Genomic DNA, 16,883 nt, shown 5'->3' on the forward strand with positions numbered 1-16,883 from the left:
TAAATTCCTGCTGGCTAGTGCAAATTCCTGCTGGCTAGTATAAATTCCTACTGGCTAGTACAAATTCCTACTGGCTAGTATAAATTCCTACAGGCTAGTATAAATTCCTGCTGGCTAGTGCAAATTCCTGCTGGCTAGTATAAATTCCTACTGGCTAGTACAAATTCCTGCAGGATGCTACAAATTCCTACTGGCTAGTACAAATTTCCCCATAGTTTTAACATTTCCAGGGCATTTTATCTTTACCCAGGCTATTGTAGCTATTGAGTTCAGTTTAACCCTGTACCTACATTGGATAGCTGCCTGTGAAATAAAGTAAAAAGAGGCAACAGGTTTGATCCTTAGTGAGATAATGCTGTTTGTTTCACCAAATAACCCTGTGTTAATTAGTTGAGCTTTGTTTTGTTAAATTATCAATGTCTTTTGTAAAAATCTCCGATACATGTCTTTCACAGCACACACTAAGAGCTGTAAAGTCAATGGGAAATGACTACCGGTTAGGTATCACATGTTATATCATGTGTGCAACAGATGGGCTCATCTCATGTTAAGAAAATTGAATTTTATTGTTAGTTATAGTTTAATCTACTTTCCAGTTCATTTCATTGAGTGAGTGAGTGAGTTGGGTTTAACACCGCTTTTAACAGTATTCCAGTCATATCGCGGCGTGTCAGCTTAATGTGGGAGGAAAGCCTGAAGTGATGCAGGTGAAACCCACGAGCTCGGGTATGGTGCTGACAAACCTAGAAACATAATTGGGGTGAACCGGGGTTCGAACCCACAATCATAGGTTTCTGGCGTGCCCAAGGGACCCAACTCTGCACAGCGAATCGCAGCGCCTTAGACGACTGGGCCAAGTTCATTTCAGTACCACCGTATAATCAGATAGTCATTGAAGGGAACAATGGATATGCAGTGATGATTTCCATGGAATATCTATTGATAATAACATAAACTAAGTATTTAGCAGCTGGTTGAGATGATCCCACTGTGTATGAAGCGACCCCATGTATAAGACGACCCTCCTGTACACGCCTTCAAAATCGACCCCAAATCCTATACTCCATGTATAAGGCGACCTGGAATGAAGCATCACAAGTGTGCACACAAACCTTATATATGCAATAAAAATATGTTTATCTTGCGTTGTTTTTTCTACGATGATTGGTCGCGGGTGTAACTCCAGCACATGTTGTCATTTTCTGTTTACACGGTACAACACCAAATTGGTGCCCGTAAAATAAAATTCATTTATGAAGTAATAACATAAGAGACAATGGTGAGTAATTTAATCGCCAATTAACTATGTTGTAACTAACTAGGCTTATGTTTGCTTCACATTCAGCGTGTTTATTCCATCTCCAACAGTTGTTAATACAACTGTATAAACAGCAGGAATTGATTTCAGCTTCACTCGTTATAACATGTTAGGTCACATGTGCAATATGCAAATGCTTTCCGGTACTTCCGACTCTCTACTCACGGATGTTGATTGTTTTACCGTGTCAGCTGGCTTGACAATCTGCATCGAGGCGAGGGTCATTTCAACTTTATTTGCAGAAATGATTAAACTTTATTCAAGGAAAACAGATACAAATCATGTTTATGTATGGAAACAGTTTTTGGAAAAGTTATTTAGGACGAAATGCGAAGTTTTATTGTCAAATGCTGGGCTGGCTATCGAACGCCGGTTGACATCGCCAGTTGAAGCTGAAAGTGGAAAAAAATGTGAGGTCTTCGACTCTGTGTATAAGACGACCCCCCTTCTTAACCCCCTCATTCTAGGTACGAAAAACTCGCCTTATACACAGCGATATACGGTATACTTACTTCCGGCTTCGTCATGCTGGATGCGGGGCGGTCGGGTAGCCTAGTGGTTAAAGCGTTCGCTCGTCACGCCGAAGACCCGGGTTCGATTCCCGACATGGGTACAATGTGTGAAGCCCATTTCTGGTGTCCCCCGCCGTGATATTGCTGGAATATTGCTAAAAGCGGCGTAAAACCATACTCACTCACTCACTCATGCTGGATGCTAGTATTGATTTTTACACTGTCAGCTGGTAGGCTATCTAGTTCAAGCCGAGGATCTTTTTGCAGAACGGATTAGCATGAATAAGGAAATCAACAATAAAAAATGGTGTTTATTTACAAAAATAGTTCAAGTAAGAGTTACTGCGGACCTTCCACTCTCCAGGCGAATGCTCTACCACTGGACCACGAAGGCAGTCGTATATTGTTAGGAATCAAACCAGGATTTTAGCTGTAGCACTTTAACCACTGGGCCACCCCATTGCCTATACTGGGCCATGAAGCTAATCTGGACTCAACGCTCTTCATGCTAACCAGTGAAATTAAGCATGGATGTTATAAGGTCCTTCTCATAATCCTAATGACCTGTGAAGATCCGGGGTAGAACTGGTCTTCAGCAATCCAAGCTTGTCGTAAGAGGCGACTAACGGGATCGGGTGGTCAGGCTCGATGTTCATGATTGTCTGGTGCAGACTCGATTATTTACAGACCTTCGTCATATAGCTGGAATATTGCTGAGTGCAGCGTTAAACAACAAACAAACAAACCATCATAACCCTAATGTTTAAAAATTGAAGGTTTAGGGGTCCCTCGATAACTATGGCAGCAAACCTCCTGGAACCCTCGATTTCGAACACTGCTATTGGATCTGTTAGCTGTGAGAATTGTAGGATTGTAAGGCCTTATAGAAAATAACAGTGGACTTTGTTGTCATTAGAACTGACACAATAACATTATATCTGAAGGAATAAAACCCGCCTCCCCTCCGGTAGTTACGATGTTGCAATGACCATCCATTTGAGTATTGGTAATAACTCCATTGATTTGTGCTGTTTGCATTATCGGCTGAGGTGGTTTTTGCCACATCATCTGATATTAAATTTTGAGTGTGGGAGTGTAAAACCAACTGTAAATAGAGCAGAAGAGGATTCAAGGCAGTCCAGGCTTGAGGTCTTGAATTGTAAGGTTCCTCTTGTAAAGCCTTGATTTTTAGTGTCAACATTTAAAAGCCTTGAAAATCCCCCAAAATAGCTTGAAAAGCCTTGAAAATCACCAAAATTTGTACAAAATGACATAAATTTGTCAATTAAAAGTATAAAGACACACAAGGCTAACAGTTATGTACCAAGGAAGTTTAAGTGTGATTTATCACAGTGATAGATTTCATGACAGAGTTAACTTATTCATATCCTGGTTGTGAAAATCAATCTTGTTTGAAAATTTGTGATGTTCTTACTGCTTTTTAGGTCTTACGACTAATGTACAGTGTGCTGGATTTAAAAAAACCAAAAACATATTGACCCTTGATAGTCACGATATGGCTGAAATATTGACGATGTGACTTAAAGTTTTAACTCACTCACTAAAAAAATATTGACAGACTGAACAGACTTGAAAAGGCCTTGAATTTTCGTGTTCCATATCTGTATGAACCATGGGTTTTATTATCACATTCAGAATAATTTCCATTATGCAGTTGTTTTATTTATTGCATTCCTGACCCTGACAAAATTATTTGTAGGGCGTTGTTTATATGCTGAAGTATGTTGATGTAAATTCATTTGGTCATAAAGCAAGTGGGATCAATACATGTAATACTGATCAAACCAGGTGAGCTCCAGTACCTTGTCTTGTTTCTCAGAAATCATTTGGACAACAAGTCTGAGTGACCTTTGGTTAGCTCTTGGTGCTTGGGGGCGGTCAGGTAGCCTAAGCTAGTGGTCACGCCGAAGACCCGGGTTCGATTCCCAACATTGGTACAATGTGTGAAGCCCATTTCTGGTGTCCCCCGCAGTGATATTGCTGGAATATTGCTAAAAGCGGCGTTAAACCATACTCACTCACTCACTCACTCTTGGTGCTTGGTATAACATGCAGTACAGAATTTGGTAATCCATTTTTAAAAATGGCCGCCATTTTTCTTCATAATTCATTTCAGCTTCAGAGACCTACAATATTAATCATGGATAGAAATGAATTATTATTTTACACAAACGTCATCAAAAATGAACTGCTACAAAGTGGCCATCTACTGTATGGTAAGAGTTTTAGTCCACAAGTAAATGTCAGGGGTCCTTTGTGAATTTCCTTGTCACCGACTAGAGGACTGTCAGTTCCGTACCTGAATAACCTGAATGTATGTTGTGTGTTTCAGGCCTGGGTTTCAGTATTGCTGGTGGCCAGGGAAACCAGCACATTCCGGGAGACAATGGCATCTTCGTGACGAAGATCATCGAAGGTGGAGCTGCAGAGCAGGACGGGCGGCTGGAGACGGGGGACAGACTCATCGCTGTAAGTGGAAGAGTTGCCTCCCTTAGCCATTATTGATTCAGATCCCTGATTTGTCAAGATAATGAGCCTTGTTTCGTTAAGGTGCACGGGTGGCCCAGTCGTCTAAGGCACCCATGTTCGCTGTGCAGAGTTGGGTCCCTTGGACACGCCAGAAACCTATGATTGTGGGTTCGATTCCCGTTTCGCCCCGATTATGTTTCTAGGTTTGTCAACACCATACCTGTGCTCGTGTGTTTCATCGAAGTGGTAAATGTCTAAGACCAGCATCACTTCAGGCTTTCCAACATAAAGCTGACACGCCGTGATATAACTGGAATACTGTTAAAAGCGGCGTTAAAACCCACTCACTCACTCACTCTCTCTCACTCACTCACTCACTCACTCACTCACTCACTCACTAACTCACACACGCTGCCCATGGGGATTCCTGGTTAGAGTGAGTGAGTGAGTATGGTTTTACGCCGCTTTTAGCAATATTCCAGCAATATCACGGCGGGGGACACCAGAAATGGGCTTCACACATTGTACCCATGTCGGGAATCGAACCCGGGTCTTCGGCGTGACGAGCCAACGCTTTAACCACTAGGCTACCCGACCGCCCCTATTCCTGGTTAGAACTGGTTGTTGTTCGTTGTCAGTGTGACCAATATGAGAACTTCAGTGGGGGCATGCATGCCAGTAAACCTGGAAATGCTGGTCATAAGAGGCGACCGAATGGATCAGACGCTCGGTGACCTTGTTGATGAATGGCACCATATCCCAATTGCGTTGGCCGATGCTCATGATGTCAGTCACTGGATTGTCTGGTCCAGACTCAATTATTTACACGCAGCCATCTTGTAGCTGGAATATTGCTGATTGTGGAGTTACACTACAAACAAAAACAAAACACATATGATCGAATTTTATTATCTGTTGTTATATCATTCTACATCCGTCCATCCCTGAATTTCAATTCCCCTCTGTCTGTGTGTCTCCAGGTGAATGAGATGAACTTGGAGGATGTAACGCACGAGGATGCTGTAGGAGCGCTGAAGTCAACGGCGGAGGTGGTGCGCCTGACGGTGGCCAAACTCTCCCATCTCCCAGACACCCACGACCCTCCTTCCCTCACAGGTGCAGACTAGTTTTCATTTGTCCATCGACGGTGCATGCAATGTCCACTCACGGTTGTCACAGCAGGGTGAATGTCGTAGCGACCTAGTTGGGTCATTGTGACATAGTGTTCGTGTCAGTTTGCCCCGTGTCCCAAGAGGGATTATGCTACTTGTTCAAATGAAACCCTCCATTGTAGAAAGCAAGACAGAGCAGAGATTAATCTCGGTTTATGATTGTTCAATGCAGCCGTATGACATCAAAGGCAAGCAATATCACGCCACATGTTAAATGGCACTATGCTTATCTCCAAAGGTGGCCCTACAAGTGATCGTCCTGATTCCATTTCTTTTCAAATGAAGTATACAACATTTTGATTTAGATTATTGCAGACCGTGTCCATTTTCAGACCTCTGAGCTATTAAATATTTGTCATTTTGTGACTGTTTCGAGATATGAATAAGTTTATTAAGAATTGAATTAAGCCAGTCAAGATACACCTAATTTCCTGTTGTTCAAATGATGTTAGTCTTGGAGGACGGTTGTTGTGGTTGAAGACCTTAAACACATTTTAAGTATCGCAGGTAAATTATTCAATTTCTCAGCACTCAATGTAATAATTATATGATAAGCACACTTTGAAAAAGATTTAGTCAATTGGGATTCTGTTAGTATTTCCTTGACCAGACAGTGGAGAGCCTTATAGTTCCGAGTTTTAATGCATTCCATGCCAATGGAACACTGATGAAGTAAAAATATAAGGGGTGGTAGGGTAGCTTGGTGGTTCAGTCGTTTGCTTGTCACACTCAAGGCCCAGGTTTGAAGCCCATTTTTGGTATCACTGCCATTATTTTGCTGAATATTGCAAAAAGTGGCTAAAAACATACTCGCTCCTGGATGGAAATTCTTCTTAAGTATGATATCATGGGAGATAATTATATGCATAATAAGTACTTTAAAAGGAAATGTTGGATTTTAGTATTTTCAGATGAGAGTATTAGGACATTATGTGTCGGATGGATGATGTGGAGTTTAGTATGAAGAGCACACAAGTATTTATTATCGATGAATGTAGAGGGAAGCAAGATCAATATCGGTAGTTGTTTTAAGGTTATCTTTTCATTTGGATTATCAATATTTGCTTTGGATACTATTTTTTAATCTGTGTATTGAAAGTTGTAGAAGGGGTTGGGTTTTTTGTTTTGCAATCGAAACTTGGTGCTTACTGTGTCAGTATGTAAACTATGGGTTGAAGATAATGTAGATGTGAAAGATGGTTTGCGTTAACGTAGGCCTTTTCCTACACTGCCAGGTGAACACATGGTCTATATATCTGTAATAAAGCCTTTCTCCAATTACTGCCTCAATATAAACCTGAATTTCAATTCACCTTTTTGTACAATTTCTAGATCTATGTATGTCCAAATTAGTTTTTAAATGCATCTCAATATTGTCAGATATATATTTTTGCTCAAATATATTCTTCTATAATTCTGGATACTAATTATTGATATAAGTTTATTTTTTTGCTTTTGATATTACCCATTTTTATTTTTTTCAATTTATTGTGTATCCATGATTGCTAGTTGTTATCAATGCTCAGATTTTTCAATCGTGACGTTCACTCTCGGAAGACTAGCTTAGCGGTAGATTGTTTAGATAGATATTACATGTATCTCGTTTGTTAATTGTCTACCTCTTTTGTGGTGTTGATTAAATTCACAGAGATCTCTATTGGGATGTTGTTCGACTGTAGTATAAACAGACAAATTGCATTTTTTTATCCATCCTTCGTGAACATTCCCTATAGCTGATTATCCAGGCTTGAATCAAAATCATAGACTTGTATATGGCGTGTTATTCATTACAATATGTCAACTTTATCATATTGATTACATATCAAAATATTTGTTGATGGTGTTACCAGCTATGTGATAGAGTTGTTATTCCACACCTATATTTTCCACCATTAGGCAGCCATATTGTATTTTGTACATTCCATAATAAATTGCATGTCTGTTTTGTTATTTTTTCTTGGTGTTCAAAATGTTGTGTCTCAAATGTTTGTCAATTTTGATGTCCTTTCTTAAATCTGAGTAGCATCTAACTGGAAGGGAGATTTTTATTTCTTCTTTATACAATTTAATCTGTAAAATTTGTATTCAAAATGTCACGTAACTTTCGGAATTTCTTTTCCTACCGTTTATGGCTTGACCAATACTAATATTTTCAAGAGATATAAATGAATTCTTTTTGATTGCAATTTGAGACACATATTTTCAGTGGATAAGGCATATTGGTTGTGAATTGATTTCAGTGAAATATTTCGAATTGATATTATGAAGTCATAGTTGATTCTTGCCAAAGATGACATGAGTATATAGTCACAGTAAATATTATCCCGTAGAATAATGTTCAAGTCTTATGAAATAAATGAAAATCTAAACATCTATGGTTGGGAATGCCTCAACCAGTGAGCCCAATTATCCGTTTTTCCTTTTGTTAATAAACTCAAGCCAGCATAAACCCTTAGCTTGTATTAGACGTATTGGTTCATCAACATGTAGAATTTATGTACGATTTTCACAACTTTTGTACTTCTATTGTTTGTTAATAAATATGTGTTGATGAACAATTTTGTTGTTTATTTCTTGTAATGGGTAAAGTCACTTTTCTATAATCGTAATTATTCTAATTTTCTCTCAATGCTTCTATCACTCTCTCTCTATCGCAATTTTGACAGAAAAGTGACTTTATTTTTCTGTAACCTGCCGTCTTAGCAATGATTAACCTAGTCTCATCCAACAATGTCAAATCTACATCTGGGTTCATGCTGGCTTGACTAATATCTTCTATGCTAAATACTAAAAACAACTTGCCTTATTTTGTTTCAAATGTTTTTTACCAGATAGTTCTTTCTTTTGTGCATGACACGTGGAATTTTGTCTTAAGCATGCTTGTATTGTATCTTTGACATTGTCGTTGTATGGTTGGAGAGGGGTGTTGGTGGCGTTGCTATGACAGGTGGAGGGATCTGTTTCAGAGGATTGCTGCAATCTAGAGCCGTGGTCCGAATGAAGGGGGTTGGGGTTCATTGAGATTTTGCCCCCATGTATTTGAACTTCTATATGTTTAAGGGGGCACAGGTGGCCCACTCGACTAAGGCACTGCAATTGTGCAAAGAAGCACCCCTTGGGCACTCAAGAGACATATGATAGTGGGTTCAAATCCCGGTTCGCCACGATTATGTTTCAAGGTTTGTCAGCACCATACCTAAGCTTGTGGGTTTCAGCAAAGTGAGAAACATCTGCAACCTGCCTCACTTCCCTCCCACATTAAGCTGACTCGTCGAGTTATAACTGGAATACTGTTAAAGGGGCGTTAATCCCAACTCACTCACTCACTCACTCACTCACTCACTCACTCACTCACTCACTCACTCACTCACACACTCACTCACTCACTCACTCACTCACTCACTCACTCACTCACTCACTCACTCACTCTATCTTTAAGTATTAACATTAGGGCAATGACAAGGGCCCCTTGAGTTTCGTGCCTGATATCATGCACTGGAGGATTGCACTATCAACTTGGGACTGTTTGATCATGAGTATCGTCTTCATGACAAAGTAGAATAATAATAATAATAATAGACACTCATATTATGCAAGACTCCACACCACATATGGACTTGTTTAAAGCACATGACATTATCTTTGTCAACAGATCAGTGGGTATTCAAAACTACATTCTCAGCTCCATGAGGAGAGTACAACAAATTGCATTTGTTACATACAAGACATGGAATCAATATGCAGTAATTTCTTCACAGAATATATTGTAGTGTTCTTGCTATCAATAGGGGAACAGGTGACCCAGTCACCAATGACACTGCAGAGTTGCCTCCCTTAGCCAGGTCAGGATCCTCAGATTTGCAGTGATAATGACCGTTGGTCTGTCAACACCACACCCAGGTTCTTGATTTTCACCAATGTGGTAAATGTATCAGGACTTTCCTCCCATACCAAGCTGCCACTCGAAGGGAAGGTTTTCTTTGCATGCCACATGCCCAATGAAAAGAATGCTACTTCGATCAAATACAGTCCCATTCCACAAAGCAATCTTTGGGCTACAACTGTCATAACTCCCATACTTAAAAATAGACTTACGATGGCCTTAGCACTAAGCTTGCTTTGAACAGGTCCTTGAACTAACTTACTATGCTCCGACCAAGAGGCTTGGTAAGGTATGAGATGCAAAGAAGTTTACATGATTGTACGAAGGTGGGTAATAATGTTTCAATGTACGATTCAAGACATTGAAAAAAATATATACCCAGGCAGGTATATTTTACCTTCAGCCCCAAATCTGTATTTTAGTCACCAGGGGCCCGTTCTACAAAGCGATCTTAGCACTACGATGATCGTAAGCCTATGTTAAAGTATGGGACTTACGATCACCTTAGCGCTAGGATCGCTTTGAGGAACGGGACCCAGACATATATTGTTTACATTCCATACTTTTCCAGGCTCATTTGTGTGTTGCCCTGGCCCCAGATGTGTAGTTTGGTCTTTAGATTCATACGTTTCTGAATGCTTTCCATACACATGCTGGGCCGGTTGTACAGTAAAGGCCCCAAATATGTATCATGGGTACTTATTTCATTCATGGGTGCGGTCAGGTAGCCTAGTGGTTAATGCGTTCGCTCGTCACGCCGAAGACCCGGGTCGATTCCCGACATGGGTACAATGTGTGAAGTCCATTTCTGTTGTCCCCCGCCGTGATATTGCTGGAATATTGCTAAAAGCGGCGTAAAGCCCAAACTCACTCACTCACTATTTCATTCATGGGTGCATTATATATACATGCAGGGCAAGTCGGGTATTAGCAAAGGCCCATATAGAGGATATGATAAAAAAAATAGTTGCCTTTACAGCTCTATGAGCATGTCATATTTATTCAGAAATAGACACATTTATGCATGTTCAGGGCTGGCATATTGGAAATCAGTACCACAACTCTGGATAGATAAGAAAGTCAGATATTACATGAGTCACCTCCTCCAGAATTAACCTGCAAAGAAATAAATAGAAATAACTTATGTTCTGCTGGGAATGTTTACTTATTCATTATAATAATTCTCATCATTTTAATTAAATCTTGCAATTTTCCTTTGTAAAGGGGAGTGTTTGCAAAGTGTTTGCAAAAAATGATGATGTCTGTAAAAGTACAATCCTAAGGCAGCTGTTCCTTTTTGATAAATTGGTGACTTTTGGCGAATGTGCTCCAACTATGGATGTTGCCAGCTTTTTCAAGATGGCTGTCTCTCTTCAAAATATGTCAGTGATGTAGAGAATTCCAGTTGTCTGTCTGGGTACTTGTGGAAGGTCTGCCCCAGCAGTAGTCATGTCACTTCAGGAGGTATTCAAGGCCTCCATGTGCTATCGGGTATGTTTCAGGGCATTTCAAGCAGGTCTGTCCCAGCAGTAGTCATGTCTCTTCAGGAGGTGTTCAAGGCCTCCATGTGCAATCGGTATGTTTCAGGGCATTTCAAGCAGGTCTGTCCCAGCAGTAGTCATGTCACCTCAGGAGGTGTTCAAGGCCTCCATGTGCTATCGGGTATATTTCAGGGCATTTCAAGCAGGTCTGTCCAGGCAGTTGTCATGTCACTTCTGAAGGTAATCGAGGCCTCTGTGTGCTATCAGGTATATTTCAGGGCATTTCAAGCAGGTCTGTCCAAGGGCAAGGACATGTCCTTTGGCCATGTGTCAAGTGTTTTTGTCAAACTTAATCAGAGTTGTCTCCCTTTGACTGGCTGTTCAATTAGTAAGTTTGAAGGATGTATACTTTGCAAATGTACTTTTACAGATGATCAGTCTTTGTGGTATCTGCAGAGTGGTCTCCCTTTGACCACATGCTGTTGTCTTTGAAGACACCATTGTTCTATCTCGTTAACTGCATAAATTTGGTATGTTGCAAAATTTGTGTTGGGTAAGATTTATGAAACTAAACTGATATTTTTGCAATGTTAGCATTTATCATTTCTCATCAAGTATCACAAAATAGCAGATATTTCTACAAGTTGATGTGATTTTTTTAAATCGTTTTCTTCAACTCCAACACTGCTTTCTAGCAAAAAAGTAAACAGTTGATTAAAACAACAAGAATAAACTTTTAAATCTCTTGTTTGGTTTGAAAAGGTTGTAAGTTTTAAGATCATTTCATACTAGCAAATGATAAAAAAGTAAACTTTCAGGAAACTTGGAAATCTATTTTAGACAATGGAAATGGTCTGAAATAAATTGTAACCTAATCAAATGTAATTTTAGTATCCAATGCACATCAACCCTATTTAAGAAATATAAAAATATCAACAACTCCATATGTCCCCTGAGATAGTGCCAGGCAGTTGGAAATAAGGTGTATTTGTGCCCATTTCACGGCTGGCTACCGGCTGTCGTGATGAGAGTTTTAGTCATTCTTGAGCAACTCAAGTGTTTGGAAACGTAATTCAGTTATTTGGTCATTACAAGCAAAAATAGCCTGAATGCTGCCGATGTAATGAGACACAAGACCTCGACATTATTTCAGATCTGTAAGTGATGAGTTAAATGTAATTATTTTCGAAAGAGCATGTGAGACTGGGAATAAAAGCAGTGGGGATCGGTGGGTATTGGGCTGGTTAGAGAGTAAATGGAAAGTTTGTCCATTAACGAGAGATAACTTTTAAGGACCATATGTGGACATGAGGTAATTTTTTAGTTTGATCATAAACTTGATGCAAGTGGGACTTGTTGTGGATAAGGAGGAGTGACGTAGCCTTGTGGCGGAAGTGTTTGCTGATCATGCCAAAGTCTGGGTTCCATTCCAAGTTTGATTGATTTTTTTTTAAATTTAAAGAAATGTGCATAGGGTATGGGGATCAACTGAAACCCAGATTAACCACAAGGTACTTCAGCTGGGTTTATGGCAAACATTGGGTACTTGGGACAGATTCAACCCCAGTCCAACTGTAAGGTACTCGTGGTGTCCTTTCAGACAAGCATTGGGGGCGGTCGGGTAGCCTAGTGGTTAAAGCGTTCGCTCTTCACGCCGAAGACCCGGGTTCGAATCCCGAAATGGGTACAATATGTGAAGCCCATTTCTGGTGTCCCCCGCCGTGATATTGCTGGAATATTGCTAAAAGCGGCGTAAAACCAAACTCGCTCACACTCACTCTGACAAGCATAGGGTACTGGGGACAGACTCAACCCCAGACTAGGACCCTGGTCATTCGGATCTCTACAACCTGTAGTCCCAAGAGGGTGGTGGGGACGTCATGTGGCTCATCATGCCGTAAACCAGGGTTCGATTCCCCACACTGGTACAATTCCTGGTCTCCCTGCCGTGATATTGATGGAATATTGCTAAAAGAAGCGTATAACCTCTCACTCACTCACTCACTCACTCATTTAAGATAAGGCAGATAATCTCGATCTGTCATTCTGTTATCTACTTTTCTGTACTGATTAACCACTAGCAGCACCGAGCTTATTTAGCATGTCACAGCTCGTCCTGCCGCCTCTCTCGTCTCCTCTTGACTTCCTCTCACCTCAGGCATGGCTCTCTAGATGTCTTGTATAATGAGTTGTTTCCACATGATTTTGTATTTCTTCAGTTTTGTAATAAAAACACATGAACCTATTTTTGCATGCTTTTTTGTTCACATATTACACCATTACTTGTTCTGTTTGTTTGTTTGCTCATTTGTAGCCAGACTTCTCTGATGGGGGAAGGTATAGCCACATATATCTGTCTGATGGTGTGTGTGTGGTTGGGGATGGGGGTGGCAGGGGGTTATTTTATATGATTGGTATTGAGTATGGCCACATATAACTGTCTGATGTTGTGTGTGTGGTTGGGGATAGGGGTGGCAGGGGGTTATTTTATATGATTGGTATTGAGTATGGCTAGATATAACTGTCTGATGTTGGTGTATGTGTGGGGTTGGGGATGGGGGTGGCGGTGGGATATTTTATATGATTGGTATTGAGTATGGCCAGATATAACTGTCTGATGGTGTGTGTGTGGTTGGGGATGGGGGTGGCAGGGGGTTATTTTATATGATTGGTATTGAGTATGGCCAGATATAACTGTCTGATGGGGGTGGGGGGGTGTTATTTTATATGATTGGTATTGAGTATGGCCAGATATAACTGTCTGATGTGTGTGTGTGTAGAGGAGGGGGTGGGGGGAGGAGAGAATAATTACATGACAGAAAAACCATGGGATTAAATTAAGAGTTTTAAGAAGTTGAATTTAGACTTTGAATTTAATGGGAAAACCTTATTTATGAAAAAGTTAATATATTTGGTGAACCAGAAATTATAATAGGAAGTTAACCAATACGATTGGAAATTGATTAGAGTGGCAGTTAAGAAAGGAGAAAGATTGATATGAAAATAGAAGGACAGTTTTTATTTTTTCTGTTGTGTACGGTAAAGGAATATGTTTGCGAGGCAGAAAATTATGATTTTATGAGGTGCGGTGAAGTGGGGGAGATGACTTGTTCACCATATGTGTGATGGGGATACAGACTGTACCAGGAACTCCCCACACACACTGTCAGCCCTCAGTCCCACACAGACCCATCAAGCGGGGCTGTTTTAGAAGCCAGAACAAGTTGGGACAATTAAGATGTGCTTGAAAGATGTATTTTGTTGAAAATATTTCATCATAAGTCTCAAGCACATACAGTTTGATGTGAATATTGAAGATATGAACTCAGAATTAAATTCTTAGAATTGGTTATGAAATGTTTACATTTAGAATGCATCCACTTATTTAAGACAGTTTTGACATAAAAATCTGGGTATTCATTTTAAACGACTGAAGAAACAGGTCTTCCTTATTCAAGTGAAACTGATGTCACCAGGTTATAGTTTTAAGGGGGCGGTTGGGTAGCCTTGTGGTTAAAGCGTTCGCACGTCACTCCGAAGACCCGGGTTCGATTCCTGACATGGGTACAATGTGTGAAGCCCATTTTTGGTGTCCCCCGCCGTGATATTGCTGGAATACTGCTAAAAATGGCGTAAAACCATACTCACTCACTCACTCACTATAGTCTTAAGAAGGAATAAAAAAGTTGCTCTCACTATCATGCAGCGAAACGAAAAATAAAAAATTGTTTATACAGCAGTTCCACTTGTACATAGTTCAGAGAATAAAAAATACCTTGAAAGCACATATATCATTTGAAAATACTCCTTTGAATGTTTGCCACGCAAAACCAATATGTCTCTCTCAGCAAACTTTTAACATCCATAAATTGATCCACAAGACATTTTCACATACTGATTGTTAGCTGGTATTTAGACACAGCCGAGCAATAAACACTTATAATACCTACTGGCTACACTATCTATAGCACCTCACGCATTGCACCCACACATGACAATGACACACTGCTCCTCCCAAACTGGTTTTGTTGAAAATTTGACCTTGACCTGTCAGAGTTCATGCATGCACTCAGAATGACCTTTGACCTTTGATATTTACCATACTTACTGGAAAAAATCGACCAGAAACATTTTACTTTTGTGGGGGACATGGATGCTGTTGAGTGAAGTTTTGATGTATGTTGCTTGACTTATTACTTTGTCAATTTGTCAGTTGTTGGTTTCACATGATGAATTTGAAGGGGTTCTGCTTCCCGTTTTGCTTTATAACGAGGCATGGTTGTGACTCTGCATAGCAAGAGTTAACCGTGTTTGTTTATTGTTAACCCTTGAAGTCCTCAGTGAAGTACATGTAGCTATTGAAATGTATCCTTTGAACTTTTAGAAATGTTACCAAAGAAAAATAGTTTCTACCTCTAGCAAGTCAAGGTTTTTTGGGGTCTCTTTTATCTTTTTTTCATCAGCACTTTCATCCTGTCTAATGACAGTGTTTAGGGAACAGTTCAACAGATCATTCCCCGACACAAACGTCAACGCAGCATGAGGACTGACAGGGTTTTTACCAGATACGGGGGCACAGGTGGCCCAGTCGTCTAAGGCACTGCAATTCGCTGTGCAGAGTTTGCACCTTTGCACCTTTGCAGAGATGGCATGGCACATGTTATATATTGGACGTTGGTGGAGTGGTGACCCAGGGACCTCATTTTAATGCCTTCTACCCCAACAATGTGTTACTGAGAGTCCACTTGACTCCAAGTTTTACAGGCAAAGGTAGATCCCTGAGTAGACTGACATCTAGTCTCTTAAATTAACATATCGTACAGAAAAGAACAGTTGTTCAATTATGTTAAAAGAAATATACTAAAAAGGAGCCCAGAAACTCTCTTCAGTAGTCTAGACTTGCCAAACATTATAGACTTGCATGGGCTGTATTTGGTATATTTGTATCAGGGTCTGCAAGACAGACTAATCCCTGAGCGTAGGTCTGTGTTAAACTGCAGGAGTTTTAATGGTCACAGCGTGGGCTGTGTGATCCTGGTAGACTAGCATCTAGTCTCTGAAATGAACATATTTTACAGAAAAAACAGTTGTTAAATTGTAGTTATAAAATATAATAAAAAGGAGCCCAGAGACTTTCTTCATTTTCTGATACTGATACTGCAGTAATCTAGACTTGCCGAACATTATAGACTTGAATGGACCCTATTGGATATATTTGTTTCAGGGTCTGGGTGACAGACTATGATCCTGGCTGCTTGTCTGCTATGGAAACTGTAATTGATATTATCTGCATGATGTGACACAGAAATACCCTGAATCAAACCTGTCCAGCCCATCCCCGTTCAGCTGCTCAAAGCATAGGATAGCGAGGACTTCCCCTCTCAAGATAAAGGGTTAACAGTTGTGTAAGATACAGTGCACAAATATACTACACAACTTTTGATAGGGATATTCCTATTTTCATCATACAACTGATTGCTCAAATTTTCGGCCCTGTTCAACAATGCTTTGTTTGTTTTGTTTAATTGTTGTTTAACGCAACGCTCAGCAATATTCCAGCTATGTGACAGCTGTATATAGAGTATAGACCAGACAATTCAGTGATTGACATCATGAGCATTGATCCACGCAATTGGGATACGATGACATGCATCAACCAAGTCAGCGAGCCTGACCACCCCATCAAGTTAGTCGCCTCTTACGACAAGCATGGTTGCCTTTTACGGCAAGTATGGGTTCCTGAAGAGCTATTCTACCCCGGATCTTCACGGGTCTGTTCAACAATGCAATCTTAGCGCTAAGGTGGTCGTACTTCCATGTTTTACATAGACTTATGATGTTCATAACACTAAGATCACTTTGTGGAGCATGACCTTGGATGCTGTTGGTCCAGAGAGGATTATATTTCTCAGTTCCTTTACCAAATGTTGAGCAGTATATAATAGCTAATAAACCCTGTCTAGACATTGCGTGGGTATTGATAAACACTTTCTGCAAAACGGATACAGTCCATTTTACTGCATTGCA

General features: G+C 40.3%; 1 protein-coding gene across 15 annotated transcripts in view; it reads left to right on the forward strand.

Annotated features, from left to right (window-relative positions):
* The window catches only part of LOC124139544 (disks large homolog 2-like), a 362,823-nt gene that overhangs the window by 242,206 nt on the left and 103,734 nt on the right, over positions 1-16,883 (forward strand). For all 15 annotated transcript variants that reach the window (XM_048391384.1, XM_048391386.1, XM_048391379.1 and 12 more), the window contains 2 exons: positions 4,184-4,320; positions 5,301-5,436. In XM_048391384.1, coding sequence (XP_048247341.1) covers positions 4,184-4,320; positions 5,301-5,436 — 273 coding nt within the window. The remainder of the gene's footprint in view (positions 1-4,183; positions 4,321-5,300; positions 5,437-16,883) is intronic.

Source organism: Haliotis rufescens, unplaced genomic scaffold, assembly GCF_023055435.1.
Source record: "Haliotis rufescens isolate VD_foot unplaced genomic scaffold, xgHalRufe1.0.p SCAF_9, whole genome shotgun sequence".
Taxonomy (NCBI): Eukaryota; Metazoa; Mollusca; class Gastropoda; order Lepetellida; family Haliotidae; genus Haliotis; species Haliotis rufescens.